Genomic DNA, 13,304 nt, shown 5'->3' on the forward strand with positions numbered 1-13,304 from the left:
ATAAGGGCGGGCACACCTTGGTTCTGGGTCCCCCTCCTTTTCCTGTGTGTGAAGGGGGCACCCTGTTGCAACAGCTTTAATAAAGATCAGGCTTACAAGCTGCTTTGCTTCTCAATATTCTTTGGTTGGCCTCTGTTATTTTCTCCTACCGATAGGGAACCCACTTAAGGAGTCTACATAAGGGCTCTTGGATATCCCATAAGAGAAAAAGGGCAGATTATGTTTACAACAATAATCAGCTAGTGATTAAAATGAAACAGCCTTTTCATGGACAGAGCTCCTTGGGTTTTGCCATGCCCAGAAGTGACGCCTGGTATTTGCGGCAGGGGGGCTGTCTAGGGAAGTAAAACCTAAAAAGTCCAGGTGTATCATATGTGGTGGAGATATAAGGTTGCGAAGGATTTCCGGGAGATGATATACAGTGGTGCCCCGCAAGACGAATGCCTCGCAAGACGGAAAACCCGCTAGACGAAAGGGTTTTCCGTTTTGGAGGCGCTTCGCAAAACGAATTTCCCTATGGGCTTGCTTCGTAAGACGAAAATGTCTTGCGAGTTCCTGCGGGTTTTTTTCCCTTTCCTCCCCCTTTTTCTAAGCCGCTAAGCCGCTTATCAGCTGATCCGCTAAGCCGCTAAAAGCCGCTAAGCCGCTAATAGCACTAAGCCGCTAAGCCGTCAATGGGCTTGCTTCGCAAGACGAAGAAACCGCTAGACGAAGAGACTCGCGGAACGGATTAATTTCGTCTTGCAAGGCACCACTGTATAATGAAATGCGGAGGGGGGGGCAATGTTTAAGAAGACTTTTATAAAAAGACCAGAAAGCTTTTTTATTAGCAATATTAGGAATGGATGCCCCCACAGATCAAAATAATCTATTTCTCTATGCAACAATGGCAACCCAAACGGTCTACGCTCAGAAATAGAAAGAGAGAGAACAATATTGACAAAGGAGGAGTGGCAGATGAAATTGACGGAACATGTAGAATTAGCAAATTTAACTGATAGAATAAGAGAACAGGAAGATGGAGTATTTAAGGAAGAGTGGGAAATGATTGCAGAATATATGAATAATCATGTAAATCAGGTTAAGACATCAGCAGGTTAATGTAAATTCAGCAGTACTGTATAAAGTATCAAAGATATGGGGGAGGGGAGAAATATGAATATGGGGGAAAATTATAATATGCAGTCTTAGTTGATAAATAAATAGAACCATGGAAGGGGGGAAAGGAAAGTCAATGATTCAATGTATGGTTATAATTAATGTGAAATATTGTAATGAAAAATGATAAATAAAATTATTATTTTTTAAAGTCAGGGCGTTCTTGCTGCAGAACCCAACTCTTCCCAACCTGATAAATAAGATAGCTGACCATTAGCCAACCACCTTGAGTAATGTTTGCTCCGCAGCAGATGGCCAGGCCCTCCATCATCCCTTTGTGAATGATTAAACGCTTTTATGACATCCGGAAAAGGATGGGCAAATTAACTCTCCAGTAGCCGAGCTGTGTCTCAAGGCAAAACCAAAAACCAAAGAGTCTTGTGACACCTTAAAGGCCACCAAGACTTAGGAGGCATTGTTTAGTGACAAAGACGTTTATATGCATCTAAGGCTAACCATTTTCTTAGCTGACAGAACATGAGAAGGGACATAGCTCAGCCTCCGTTTTGCCTGCAAATCCCCCAAACCTGGCAGCCTCTCCAGGATGGACTGGGACAGACCCCTGCCTGAAAAACCAGGAGATGCGCTGCCAGTCAGTGGAGACAGCATTGTGCTAGATGGACCAATGGCGTGACTCCATAGAAGTCCGGTGTTGTGATGGTTGGTGACTGCTGGGATTGGTGGAAGGCAGAGAGGCCAGGCAGACGTTGAAGCCAGTGCCAACAACAGGAAAAACCAACTTATTCTCTCTCTCTTTAATTTATTTATAGATTTTTCACACAAAAAGATGAAGTTTACAAAGTTTAACAGGCCATAAATTACTTTACCCATTGGCTTCCCATCCCCGCTTCCATGGTTTCCATATTTACACCCGAATGCTGCATAATTCACATACAGTCATACCTCGGGTTACTTCCGGGTTTCGGCGGACATGCATGCACAGAAACGCTAAATCGCACTTTGCGCATGTGCAGAAGCGCTGAATTGCAACCCGTGCATGCGCAGACGTGCCGCTGCGGGTTGCGGACGTTGCAGGTTGTGAATGTGCATCCGGCACAGATCACGTTCGTAACCCGAGCGTCCACTGTATACTATTTGACACATCTGTTTTAACCTATTTAACCCTGTCGCTCATATTTCAAGCCCTGCTCGCGTTTTCATATTGCTGTGGTAGTTCTTTAAATACTCAGTAAAAGGTCTCCAGTCCTCGATGGATTTTCCATTTTTTTTGTTCTCCAATCTTGCCAGTTCCGTGCACTCCATGCTCTTCAACAGCCATTCTTCCTTTCCTGGAACCTCTCCTTCTTCCCCTCTTTGGGCGTAGTGTTCGAGCTGCTGCCGTTATATACAAAAACCAACTCATTCAACTTTTGCCCCCGTCTTCCTCTCCACCGAGTTTTACAGGGGCAATACTGAGAGTACAAAAGAAGAAGCCGACAGGGAAGGCTAGTTGAAAATCAGAAAGCCAGTGTACACCCATTTGTGGAAGCTGTTGGCTGATAACAGGCCGAGATGGGTAGGGCAGGGACCCCTGTGTCCTACGTGACCACAGTCCTGATAAAATCAGTTTGGAAAATTGCACAGTCCCTGTTCCCGAGTCGGGAAGTGGAACGGTTCCGGTTTGAGCCAACCTGGGAGGGGCAACCCCTTGGCTCATCCCTTTCATCTGCCTCTATATAAACCAACCCAAGTCCACGACTCAGCTGCCGTTGATCTCAGCTATGGCTTCCTCCGGAATCACTATCTGCCTGGAGAAGGATGATGCCAAGGCAGTTGCCCGAGTCCTGCCCTACGGGGGACAGGACTATGGGGAGCTGAAGCGCCAGTGTCTCCAGCAGGGATCGCTCTTCGTCGACCCCGACTTCAAACCCAGCCCCGAGTCGCTTGGATACAATAAGCTGGGACCTGGCTCCAAGAAAGCCCAGGGGGTGGTTTGGCAGAGGCCAAAGGTGAGTCAAAACAAAGACATTCTCCTTTTACATCCAGTTCATTGATTATCAGGAGCACCATATTTATCGCTCTATAAGACGCACCAGACCACAAGACGCACCTAGTTTTTGGAGGAGGAAAACAAGAAAAAAAATATTCTCTTGCTGTTCTGGCTTCTGGGATAGCTGCACAGCCTGCATTCGCTCTATAAGACGCACACACATTTCCCCTTACTTTTTAGGAGGGAAAAAGTGAGTCTTATAGAGCAAAAAATACAATAGTTCCCGAAAGAAGCAAGCATTGTACAACAGCCAGTCTGTTGAGTGTTTTGGAGATGCTAGCATCTTGGGGGGGGGGGAAGGGAGTAACATAGGTGTTATACATTTTTTGGGGGGACCCCTAAACCCCAGAAATTAATAAATGGTATGGTTTTGTTGGTTTGGGATGTGAAGGGAGAAATAGAAGCTGCAGAGGAATTCTTGAGCTGAGCAAAACTGCTCAGCTTGCAGACCTAACATGCAGAATAAGAGAAGAAGAAGCACGTACATTTAGAGAAGACTGGAAAACGTTTATTGAATATATGGGAAATAATTGTGTAGCTGAAAAGGTTGGCAGCATTCAGATAAATTCAACAGTGTAAATAAGTTTTGATGGGTGTGATAATGGAATATTGAATGGTATAGCTTTTGTAAAATATGCAGGGATTTATGATACGGTATATAAAATGAACCATGGAAAGAGAAGAAGGGAAGTCATTGGTATTTTAAGGATGCAAAACTGAGTATTTTATATTGTAAAACAGAAAAATTAATAAACATTACATACAAAAAAATAAGGGAATTCCTGTGCTAGCTTAATCAAAACGACCCGGCCAAGCTAGGGCCATTAAGAAACACAGAGGCAGGGGTTTGGAAAGTTGTCAGGGTAACTTGTGTGTTTGAGGCAACAGGAAAAGAGAGTCTGGCAGCAAGGAGTGCTGGGGGAAGAAGGGGCAGAGAAAGACTGGAATCAATCTTGGGCAGGCTGGCTGCAGAGTTGATGGGGAGAGGTGTCTTGGACTCCAGGGCTGAGGGGGACAAGCCCCTCTTGAAAGGACCGTGCTGTAAAATCTGGACTCCCTCCATGCAGACTGAAGGTGTAAATAGGTGAATAAACCATACTTCTTAAAGCTGTGTGTGTCTCAATTCTAGAAAGGAACATATAGACCCCATGGGCTCTTGCCACCGCTCGGCAGAGAGGAGCGGAGGCACCCAACTTTTCTAACATAAGGAAAGCCAGGTTTACACCTCCAGCTCACCTGGTGGGCTGGGGATTTCTTAGAATGAAAGCACCGAGTGCATTCCAAGCCAAGGAATTGTCTCTCAGGTACCAGAACTGGTTACAGATAGGTAGCCGTGTTGGTCTGCCATAGTCAAAACAAAATAAAAAAATTCCTTCCAGTAGCACCTTAAAGACCAACTAAGTTAGTTCTTGGTATGAGCTTTCGTGTGCATGCACACTTCTTCAGATACACTGAAACAGAAGTCACCAGACCCTTCTATATAGTGAGAAGGTGGGGAGGGGTATTACTCAGAAGGGTGGTGGGATTGGACACTTCAATCTCCCAGGACATTCTATACAAGATGTCAAAGTAGCTGTTCTATTACAAAGGAATTTCAGAAATAGACTGGAAAGAGAAGCTGCTGAATTGCAACTTATTACCAAACTTAAAACCATGGAGAGACCTGGTCTGAACAAAGACATTGGATTCTTATCTCATTATACATGACAAAGCCATTTTTCACCTTCTCACCCCTTGCTTTTTCCTGTAAAACCTATTGCAGTCGTTAAGAGTCGTCAACAGGCTCATCACAGCTATCTGCCAATCACCCAATCCCACCACCCTTCTGAGTAATACCCCTACCCACCTTCTCACTATATAGAAGGGTCTGGTGACTTCTGTTTCAGTGTATCTGAAGAAGTGTGCATGCACACGAAAGCTCATACCAAGAACTAACTTAGTTGGTCTTTAAGGTGCTACTGGAAGGAATTTTTTTATTTTGTTTTGTACCAGAACTGGACAGAGTCCTTGCACACAAAAGCCCATTCCTCCTGGTTGCGCCAAGGTTCGTTTGTTTATTGCAGAAGTAGGTAATGAAAACAACTTTTCTGTGTTGTCATTGCAGGACATCTGCAAGCCCCAACTGCCCCGCTTCATCTGTGAAGGAATGAACCGTACAGATGTCCGCCAGGGGAAACTGGGTAATGTGTCATATGTTTGCCTTCTCTGTAGCTTATTGCTTTGCTGTTAAGTTTTCCGCCCTGCCTTCTGGCCTGGCTTTTGCGCCTTCGACAGCGGAAACTGTCGCCTGTATCACTACATCTTTGCAGGATAGGGAGAGAGAATCAACTTTTGCATTTCTGATGCAGATTTAGAGAATTAAACAGCAGAGTGTCTCTGCTAGGAAAAGACTCAGCCACACACCACTTCTCTGGCGATCCCTCGTAGCCGAGTAAGATTGTCTTCCATAAACACGGTTTTAACAATGAGTCCGTAAGTGACTGTGGAGGCCAATTCTGGATCCGCACATCCTTCCACAGTGGGGACATAGTATTTCATTAGAGCAGGGGTAGGCAACCTAAGGCCCGGGGGCCAGATTCGGCCCAATCACCTTCTCTCTCTCTTTTTTTTTTTAAATAATTTTTATTAACTGGCCAATCACATCAAATTAAATCACATCATATAAATTCCGAATTACAAAGCCAAATTTTTAAATTTTGTTGGGGGAACCCATACTTCAAGATCCAAAGGGGAATTCAGATCATCTTCTTATTACTGCGTTAATGTCCAAATCAGTCCCAATCAGTCCAAACAAAGTTCATAATTCTATCCAGTCTTATCTTGGTGTTGCCACATCATATCTTGTTCGTATAATTTCTCTTTTTCCTTTACGATCTCTTCTGTTAGTCTCCTTAAGCCGATAGCAAGTGTAATAATCCTGTGTGGATTTCCCGTTCCTCCACTAAGTCCAGATGGTTTCCATATATCTCCTTCGTAGATAACATCACTTTATCCATCGTAAATTTTGGCATTTGTCGCTCTTAAGTCCCACCGAGGAGTTGATTCACGATATGTAAACAACTCTATTTCTCTCTTTCTCCTCCCAGACACAAGAGCTCCCACAATGCCTCACAAAATGGCGAACGGCATTTTTTCCTGACTGCGTCACTCCAAAACTCTTAGCTTTCCAGCTTCATCTTGAAACATTGCTTTGGATCGAAAGTTTATCTCCACACAGCCTTAAATCCACAGCTTAAGTCCTTAATTTCTGACTCATTAGGGGAGGGGGATTCTTGTTAAATCACATAAAAAGGTAGAGGCAGGTTTTTCCCCCCCTCCCCCCTCAGTCATTACCGTATCTTGACGTTCTTCTCGTATTTTATTGTTGTCTTGTTATCAGAGATCTCTTCTGTCAGCAGTATTTACTCCCCTTTTTCCTTGATGTATGTGCAATTAATCATGTCCAAATTATTTCTTTTAAAGATCATTGCAACCAGCGGCGCGAATCGGGGACGGCATCGAGGAGTGCCGAAAATCCCACAGGAGGGCTTTGTGCCTAGTGCCCCCACCCCCACAAATTCGGGGGTGGTATAGGGCACAGCAGGCAAGGGCCGTCCCCCCCATAATCCTGGGGGGGGGGGTTAAAGAGGCTAATTACCCCCATCATAGCCTCCAAATTACCTCGTGTGGGTCGGAGAGATGTTATTGTCAGCCATCTTCCGATGCGCCACCTAGTGGCCCCCCCCAATCGCCTTCTCAATCCGGCCCGCGGACGGTCCGGGAATCAGCGTGTTTTACATGAGTAGAATGTGTGCTTTTATTTCAAATGCATCTCTGGGTTATTTGTGGGGCATAGGAATTCGTTCATTATTTTTTTCAAAATATAGTCTGCCCCCCCTCCAAGGTCTGAGGGACCAGCCCCCTGATGAAAAAGTTTGCTGACCACTGCATTGGAGGTTTGTTGATATAGTCATTCGTTAATTCTGAGTTGCCACCCTTTTCTGTTGGTGCTGCCCATGCCTTCGGTGGCAGCCTGACATACCGAAATTTAGAATGAGCACGATTTCATCCTCTCTGTAATCCTCTTCATTATAGTAAAACTCACATGAGTAAAGCTGTCTTTCTACTTGCTAAATTTGTGCATGCCAAGAATGGTTAAAAAAAAGGCAAGTCTAATTGGCTGCCTTTACCACAAATGTAAACTAGCTAAACGGAAGTAAACCAGCTTAATGGATGTGGCTTCTTCCCTCAGGGAACCCTAGGATTTGTAGTTCCAGGACAAGGCTAGAAGTCCTTGCAAGTATCATCCTCACAAAGCCACAATTTCTAGAATGCCTTGGGAGGAGGAAAGCCGTTATCAATTAACATTTAACAACTAGTTTATGTTTGGGGTGTAGAAAGCAGCTTCACTGTACAAACATGAGAAGGTTTCAAAACTCTTTGTTCCTTATCAATCCTACAACTAGTGATAACCCAAATTATTACAGAGCTGCTATTTATTTGCTTCCTGCTGCTGTGCCTTTTACAGCAGTTCAACAGTCAGGAATTCAGTAGGCGAAGCTTTCTCTAGCGTCGTCGTGATGACAAATCCTTCACGTGCTTTGTGTATCTAGTTGCTGTTAAACACGCAACAAAAATGGTGAGAAATTGGTATTATTTTCCATGCTGTGTATAATCCACAAAAAATTCTACACCAAGAAACTCCACATTTTGTTGACCAGAATCCATAAAATCAAATACAGTGGTACCTCGGGTTACAAACGCTTCAACTAACGTTTTTTCGGGTTACAAATGATTGTAACCCGGAAGTAAGTTGTGCAAGCTCTCAGAGGCCTTGCCGCTGCCTGGAGGCAAACCCGGACATCGGCGGAGCCTATGGAGCTCTCTGAGGCCTCCGCGAATGCTGGAACCAAGCCCCGACGTCTGCAGTGCCTAGAGCCGCTCTGTGAATGCCGGGAGCCTAGCCCACGGTGGCTGCAGGGCTCCACGGATGTCGGGAGCCAAGCCCTGGCATCCATGGTGCCTGCAGAGGCTCTGAGACTGGGCTCCAGTCGCAGGAGCTCTCTGAGGATTCCAGGAATGCAGGGAGCCAAGCCAATTGTGATTGTGGACGAGGACCCTGAGCCTCCTCCAAACAGTGAGTTTGGAAATAAATTTAAATTTTTGTTCATCTAAAATACTGTCTTATTTATTTTGTAGTACAGTACATTGATTATTAGGGACTCAGGTGGCGCTGTGGGTTAAAGCCTCAGCGCCTAGGGCTTGCCGATCGAAAGGTCGGCGGTTCGAATCCCTGCGGCGGGGTGCGCTCCCGCTGCTCGGTCCCAGCGCCTGCCAACCTAGCAGTTCGAAAGCACCTCCGGGTGCAAGTAGATAAATAGGGACCGCTTACCAGCGGGAAGGTAAACGGCGTTTCCGTGTGCGGCTCTGGCTCTGGCTCTGGCCAGAGCAGCGATGTCACGCTGGCCACGTGACCCGGAAGTGTCTCCGGACAGCGCTGGCCCCTGGCCTCTTAAGTGAGATGGGCGCACAACCCCAGAGTCTGTCAAGACTGGCCCGTACGGGCAGGGGTACCTTTACCTTTACCTTTACATTGATTATTGCCTTCATTTTATGGATCAATGGCCTCGTGAAACAGTAGGATTCGTGTTAAATTGCTGTCTTAGGGGGTGTTTTTTCATCGTCTGGAACGGATCAATCCACTTTCCATTACTTTCAATGGGAAAGTCCTCTTCAGGTTAAGAACGCTTCAGGTTAAGTACAGACTTCCAGAACCAATTAAGTACTTAACCTGAGGTACCACTGTAATTCATATTAGGAACGGACAAATCTTCCCAATGTGGTTTCTCTGTTTTGCATTATTATTATCTAAAATTCAGTTTGCCACATTTCTGCATCGGCTAGTGATTTATTTATTTTGGAAATTCCTCGCAAAAAAAATTGCCACAATTTTAGTGTTCATTTCTCCTACTGTAGATTTTTATATGAAATTTTGCCCAGTATACACGTTTTTGCAAGCCATTTCCCCCTCCTAGTGCCATTCATTTTTGTGCACACTTTCCATTCTCTCAAAATTCAGAGAACTACGAATTCTGAAGGTATTTGGGGTCATGCGAACGATGCACATTAAACCAAATTTCTCTTCTGTTCCTAATTCAGATAAGCAGTTGAATTCCGGGCTTGTTCCCAGGGCTACACACACACCATAAATTTAAAGCACATGTCTTCCCCCAAAGAATCCTGGGAACTGTAGTTCTTTGAGGGGCTGAGCTGCAGTTTCCATAATTCTTTGCAGGGGGAGTCATATCTACATCGTACTCAATATACAAACTTGCCCTGATCTCCGTGTCATCCTCATTAAATTAAGCTGGTATGGATGCCGCCTTCTACAGAATCCTGAGATGTTGTGCATCTATTTTCTGGAGCATTTGGTCTTTCAAACAGTGTAGAAATAAATAAATAGCAACCATCTTCTTTCTACCTCTGACAGGCGACTGCTGGTTCCTGGCAGCAGCAGCATCCCTCACATTGTACCCACATCTCCTACACAGGGTGGTCCCACAGAGTCAAAGTTTTGAGACGGCAGACTACGCTGGCATCTTCCATTTCCAGGTGACTTTCATTACATCTCCTCCAGGAGGTCCAATCAGCTCCCTGGTCAAAGCTTATTCCCATCACTGCTACCCTTGTACTTTGCTGGGTGAAAACAAAGCCCAGGCAAAGCCATTTCTTAGCACGGAGGTGCAGGGATTGCAGAATTTACAGCGTCAGAATGGAATCCTGGAGGCTTTCAAATGTAACCAGCTGCCGTGGCCCTCCAGGTGTCATTCGACTACAAAACCCTTTTTCAAATAATTAATTAAATAATTTTTATTAGTTTTTGAATTTTAACAAATGCACCCAAATTATTTAAATTTAATACATTTTTTCAAAAGTAATTAGGTTTCCCACTCCCGTTGCAAGCATAGGTAAAGGTAAAGGGACCCCTGACCATTAGGTCCAGTCGTGGCCGACTCTGGGGTTGCGGCGCTCATCTCGCTTTATTGGCCGAGGGAGCCGGCGTACAGCTTCCAGGTCATGTGGCCAGCATGACTGAACCGCTTCTGGCGAACCAGAGCAGCGCACGGAAATGCCGTTTACCTTCCCACTGGAGTGGTACCTATTTATCTACTTGCACTTTGATGTGCTTTCGAACTGCTAGGTTTGCAGGAGCAGGGACTGAGCAACAGGAACACACCCCGTCACAGGGATTCGAACCGCCGACCTTCTGATCGGCAAGCCCTAGGCTCTGTGGTTTAACCCAAAGCGCCACCCGTGTCCTTCCGTTGCAAGTCCATTAAATTCCTGGTGTTACCACTTCATTCTTCTTCTTTGATCACCTTCTCAATCTTCTACTAGTTTTAATCCATTTTCATAGCCAGCCGGTTTTGTTACCTTGCAATCAGCACCGCTGTTATTACAACATCCATCATCCTTGACCATTGGCTATGCTGACTGTGGCTGATGGGAGTTGTAGTCCAACAACATCTGGAGGGCAGGCAAAGAACAGTGGTTCTCCTAATCAAAAGCATCTCATTCTCATTCATTTCCCTCCCACCCACCCGCTTCCTAGTTCTGGCAGTATGGGCAGTGGGTTGATGTCGTGGTGGATGACTTTCTGCCCACTGTGAATGGAAAGTTGATTTTCGTGCACTCAGAGGAGAAGGATGAGTTCTGGATGCCTTTGTTGGAGAAAGCCTACGCCAAGTGAGTGGAACACCAGCTATTTAATTCACTGCTTAATTTGGGCGTTGTCGGGAGCCGGAGTCAAGCATTGGTCAGCGATAAAGTCGACTATTGATTCAAGAAACTAAGACAGCGCAGGCCTGGTGACCCCAGCAGCACAGCAGGTTTTGCCCAAATGCAGCAGCTGTAAGGATAGAAGGTCCTTGCCTTCCCACAGGTGCCTAAGAACCCTCCCCTGCAGGGCTTTTACCAAGCAGTTGCAGACTGCGTCTGTGCACAACCAATCTCTGCTCTTCCTTTTTCATTTCTCTGTGTGCTGCAAGAGACGGGGGAAAGGGAGCTGGTCGCAGCAGAAGGGGGCGACTCCCTGGATTCTTCAGCTCATAGCTGTCAACCATTCCTTATTTGGTGGGAAAGTCCCTTATCCCAGCGCCGTGTCCCACTGCTGTCCCTTATTGATGATGTCCCTTAAATTTCCCAGGTTTCCAAGGAAGCAGCTCCTCTCCCTCCCTCCCTCCCTCCCTGCCGGCCAGGGAGGAGGGAGGCTCCAACTGTGTTGCTTGGCTGCGTTGCTCACCCAATAAGGAGTCTAAGAACGACTAGGGGGTGGCGCTTGCATGCCTTGTGCCAATCAAATTGGCCACGTTGCCTGGGTACTCACCTTTGCTCAGCGCTTCCCAGCGGTGGTTTTCCTTGCTGCATCCCCTTTGCCGGGTTGCTGCGCTGTGGGAACCACCGCTTGAGGCTTCGTTTGGCTGCTGGCTGGGCTTTCTGCCTTTGGCTCGGAGGGGCTCAGAAGTTGAACATACCTGTGTTCGGAAAATCCCTTATTTTAGCTGCTGATCCCTTATTTTCGAGGCTGCTGGTCCCTTATTTTCAAATCTGTAAGTTGACAGCTATGCTTCAGCTGACTCTTAGCCCCCCTCCTCTCCAGCCTCCACTTCTGCCTCTTTTTCTGGACTGCTCTCTGCCACAGACTCTCCCCGCTCACTAAGCCCTGTCTCTTCTTCAGCTTCCGACACATCCTCCTCCCAGTCTTCTCCCTCTTCTCCCTCTGACCACTCATTGTCATCCCACCACCAATCCCCTGGCTCTGTGCCTTCTTCCCTTGGGGGTTCCCCAGCTGATGCCTTCCATCACTCTTCTGCATTTGGCCAGTCCATGACAGTTGAGGCCTACCAGCTGTTGTCGGACTACAGTTCCCATTACCCCTCTGCATTGGCCACACTGCCTGGGCGGATGGGTCCTGGAGTCCAACAACATCCGGCGGAGCACCAATGAGGCTCCTCCAGGTGTTGGCAAGCTCCCTTTCTCACCAGCCTTTGCCAGCAGAGTCATAACTCTCTACTGCTGACGAGAGTTGCAGTCAAGCAATACCCAGAGGTCCACAGGTTCCCCAGCTTTAGCTAGACTCGGGCTGGGCAATATCTGGTTTTCAACTTGGTGATATATGGCTGGCTAAACATGGTGATATACCCAGGCCCGGATTTAGGTTTGATGAGGCCCTAAGCTACTGAAGGTCATGGGGCCCTTTATATGTCCAGCTGTCCTTTGTCAACAACCAGTTGTCGCTGTTTTTGTTGTGTTCAATATATGCCATATGGTAATTTATGGACCTAATAGGTCCATACATAACCCAAAACACTGTTGCTGTATGTAGGTGTTTTTTTATCTTGTATTTTGGAAATGTACATCCAGGGTTTTTTTTCCTTTAGTTTTTTTTGGGCCCCCCAAGAGAGTGGAGTCCTAAGCTATGGCTCGGTATATCATATACCAATATATTACAATGTCTGAAATAAGGATGGAGGTATTGGCTGGCTTCACAGTTTCCCCTGCATTGTGATTTTGGCATAGCAAACACCCACACCCACCCGCACCCACCCACCATGATTCTCAATATAGCTTTGGACGATACAGTGGTGCCCCGCAAGACGAACGCCTCGCAAGATGGAAAACCCGCTAGACGAAAGGGTTTTCCGTTTTGGAGGCGCTTCGCAAAACGAATTTCCCTATGGGCTTGCTTCGCAAGACGAAAATGTCTTGCGAGTTCCTGCGGGTTTCCCCCCCTTTTTCCCCCCTTTTCCTAAGCCGCTAAGCCGCTTATCAGCTGATCCGCTGATAAGCCGCTTAACACCTGATCGCTAAAAGCCGCTAAACCGCTAATAGCGCTAATCCGCTAAGCTGTCAATGGGCTTGCTTTGCAAGACGAAAAAACCACTATACGAAGAGCCTCACGGAACGGATTAATTTCGTCTTGCGAGGCACCACTGTATATCAACATATCGCACAGCCTTAAGCTAGACCCTCATCTAACCAACTTTCAAAAACAAAATACAGTCATACCTCAGGTTAAAGTCGCTTCAGGTTGGACGTTTTCAGGTTGCGTCCTGCAGCGACCCGGAAGTAACGGAACGGGTTACTTCCGGGTTTCGCTGCTCGCGCATGCGCAGGC

The 13,304-nt window shown here is 46.4% G+C and overlaps 1 protein-coding gene across 1 annotated transcript in view; it reads left to right on the forward strand.

Moving 5' to 3' along the window:
* Positions 1-2,845: 2,845 nt before the first annotated feature.
* CAPN12 (calpain 12) overlaps positions 2,846-13,304 on the forward strand; it is a 34,292-nt gene continuing 23,833 nt past the window's right edge. Inside the window, exons 1-4 of the mRNA XM_079985444.1 lie at positions 2,846-3,107; positions 5,253-5,328; positions 9,618-9,739; positions 10,740-10,873. Of these exons, the coding sequence (XP_079841570.1) occupies positions 2,880-3,107; positions 5,253-5,328; positions 9,618-9,739; positions 10,740-10,873 (560 nt within the window). The 5' untranslated portion in view covers positions 2,846-2,879. The remainder of the gene's footprint in view (positions 3,108-5,252; positions 5,329-9,617; positions 9,740-10,739; positions 10,874-13,304) is intronic.

This window comes from Podarcis cretensis (genome assembly GCF_951804945.1).
Source record: "Podarcis cretensis genome assembly, chromosome: 8".
NCBI classification, from domain to species: domain Eukaryota; kingdom Metazoa; phylum Chordata; class Lepidosauria; order Squamata; family Lacertidae; genus Podarcis; species Podarcis cretensis.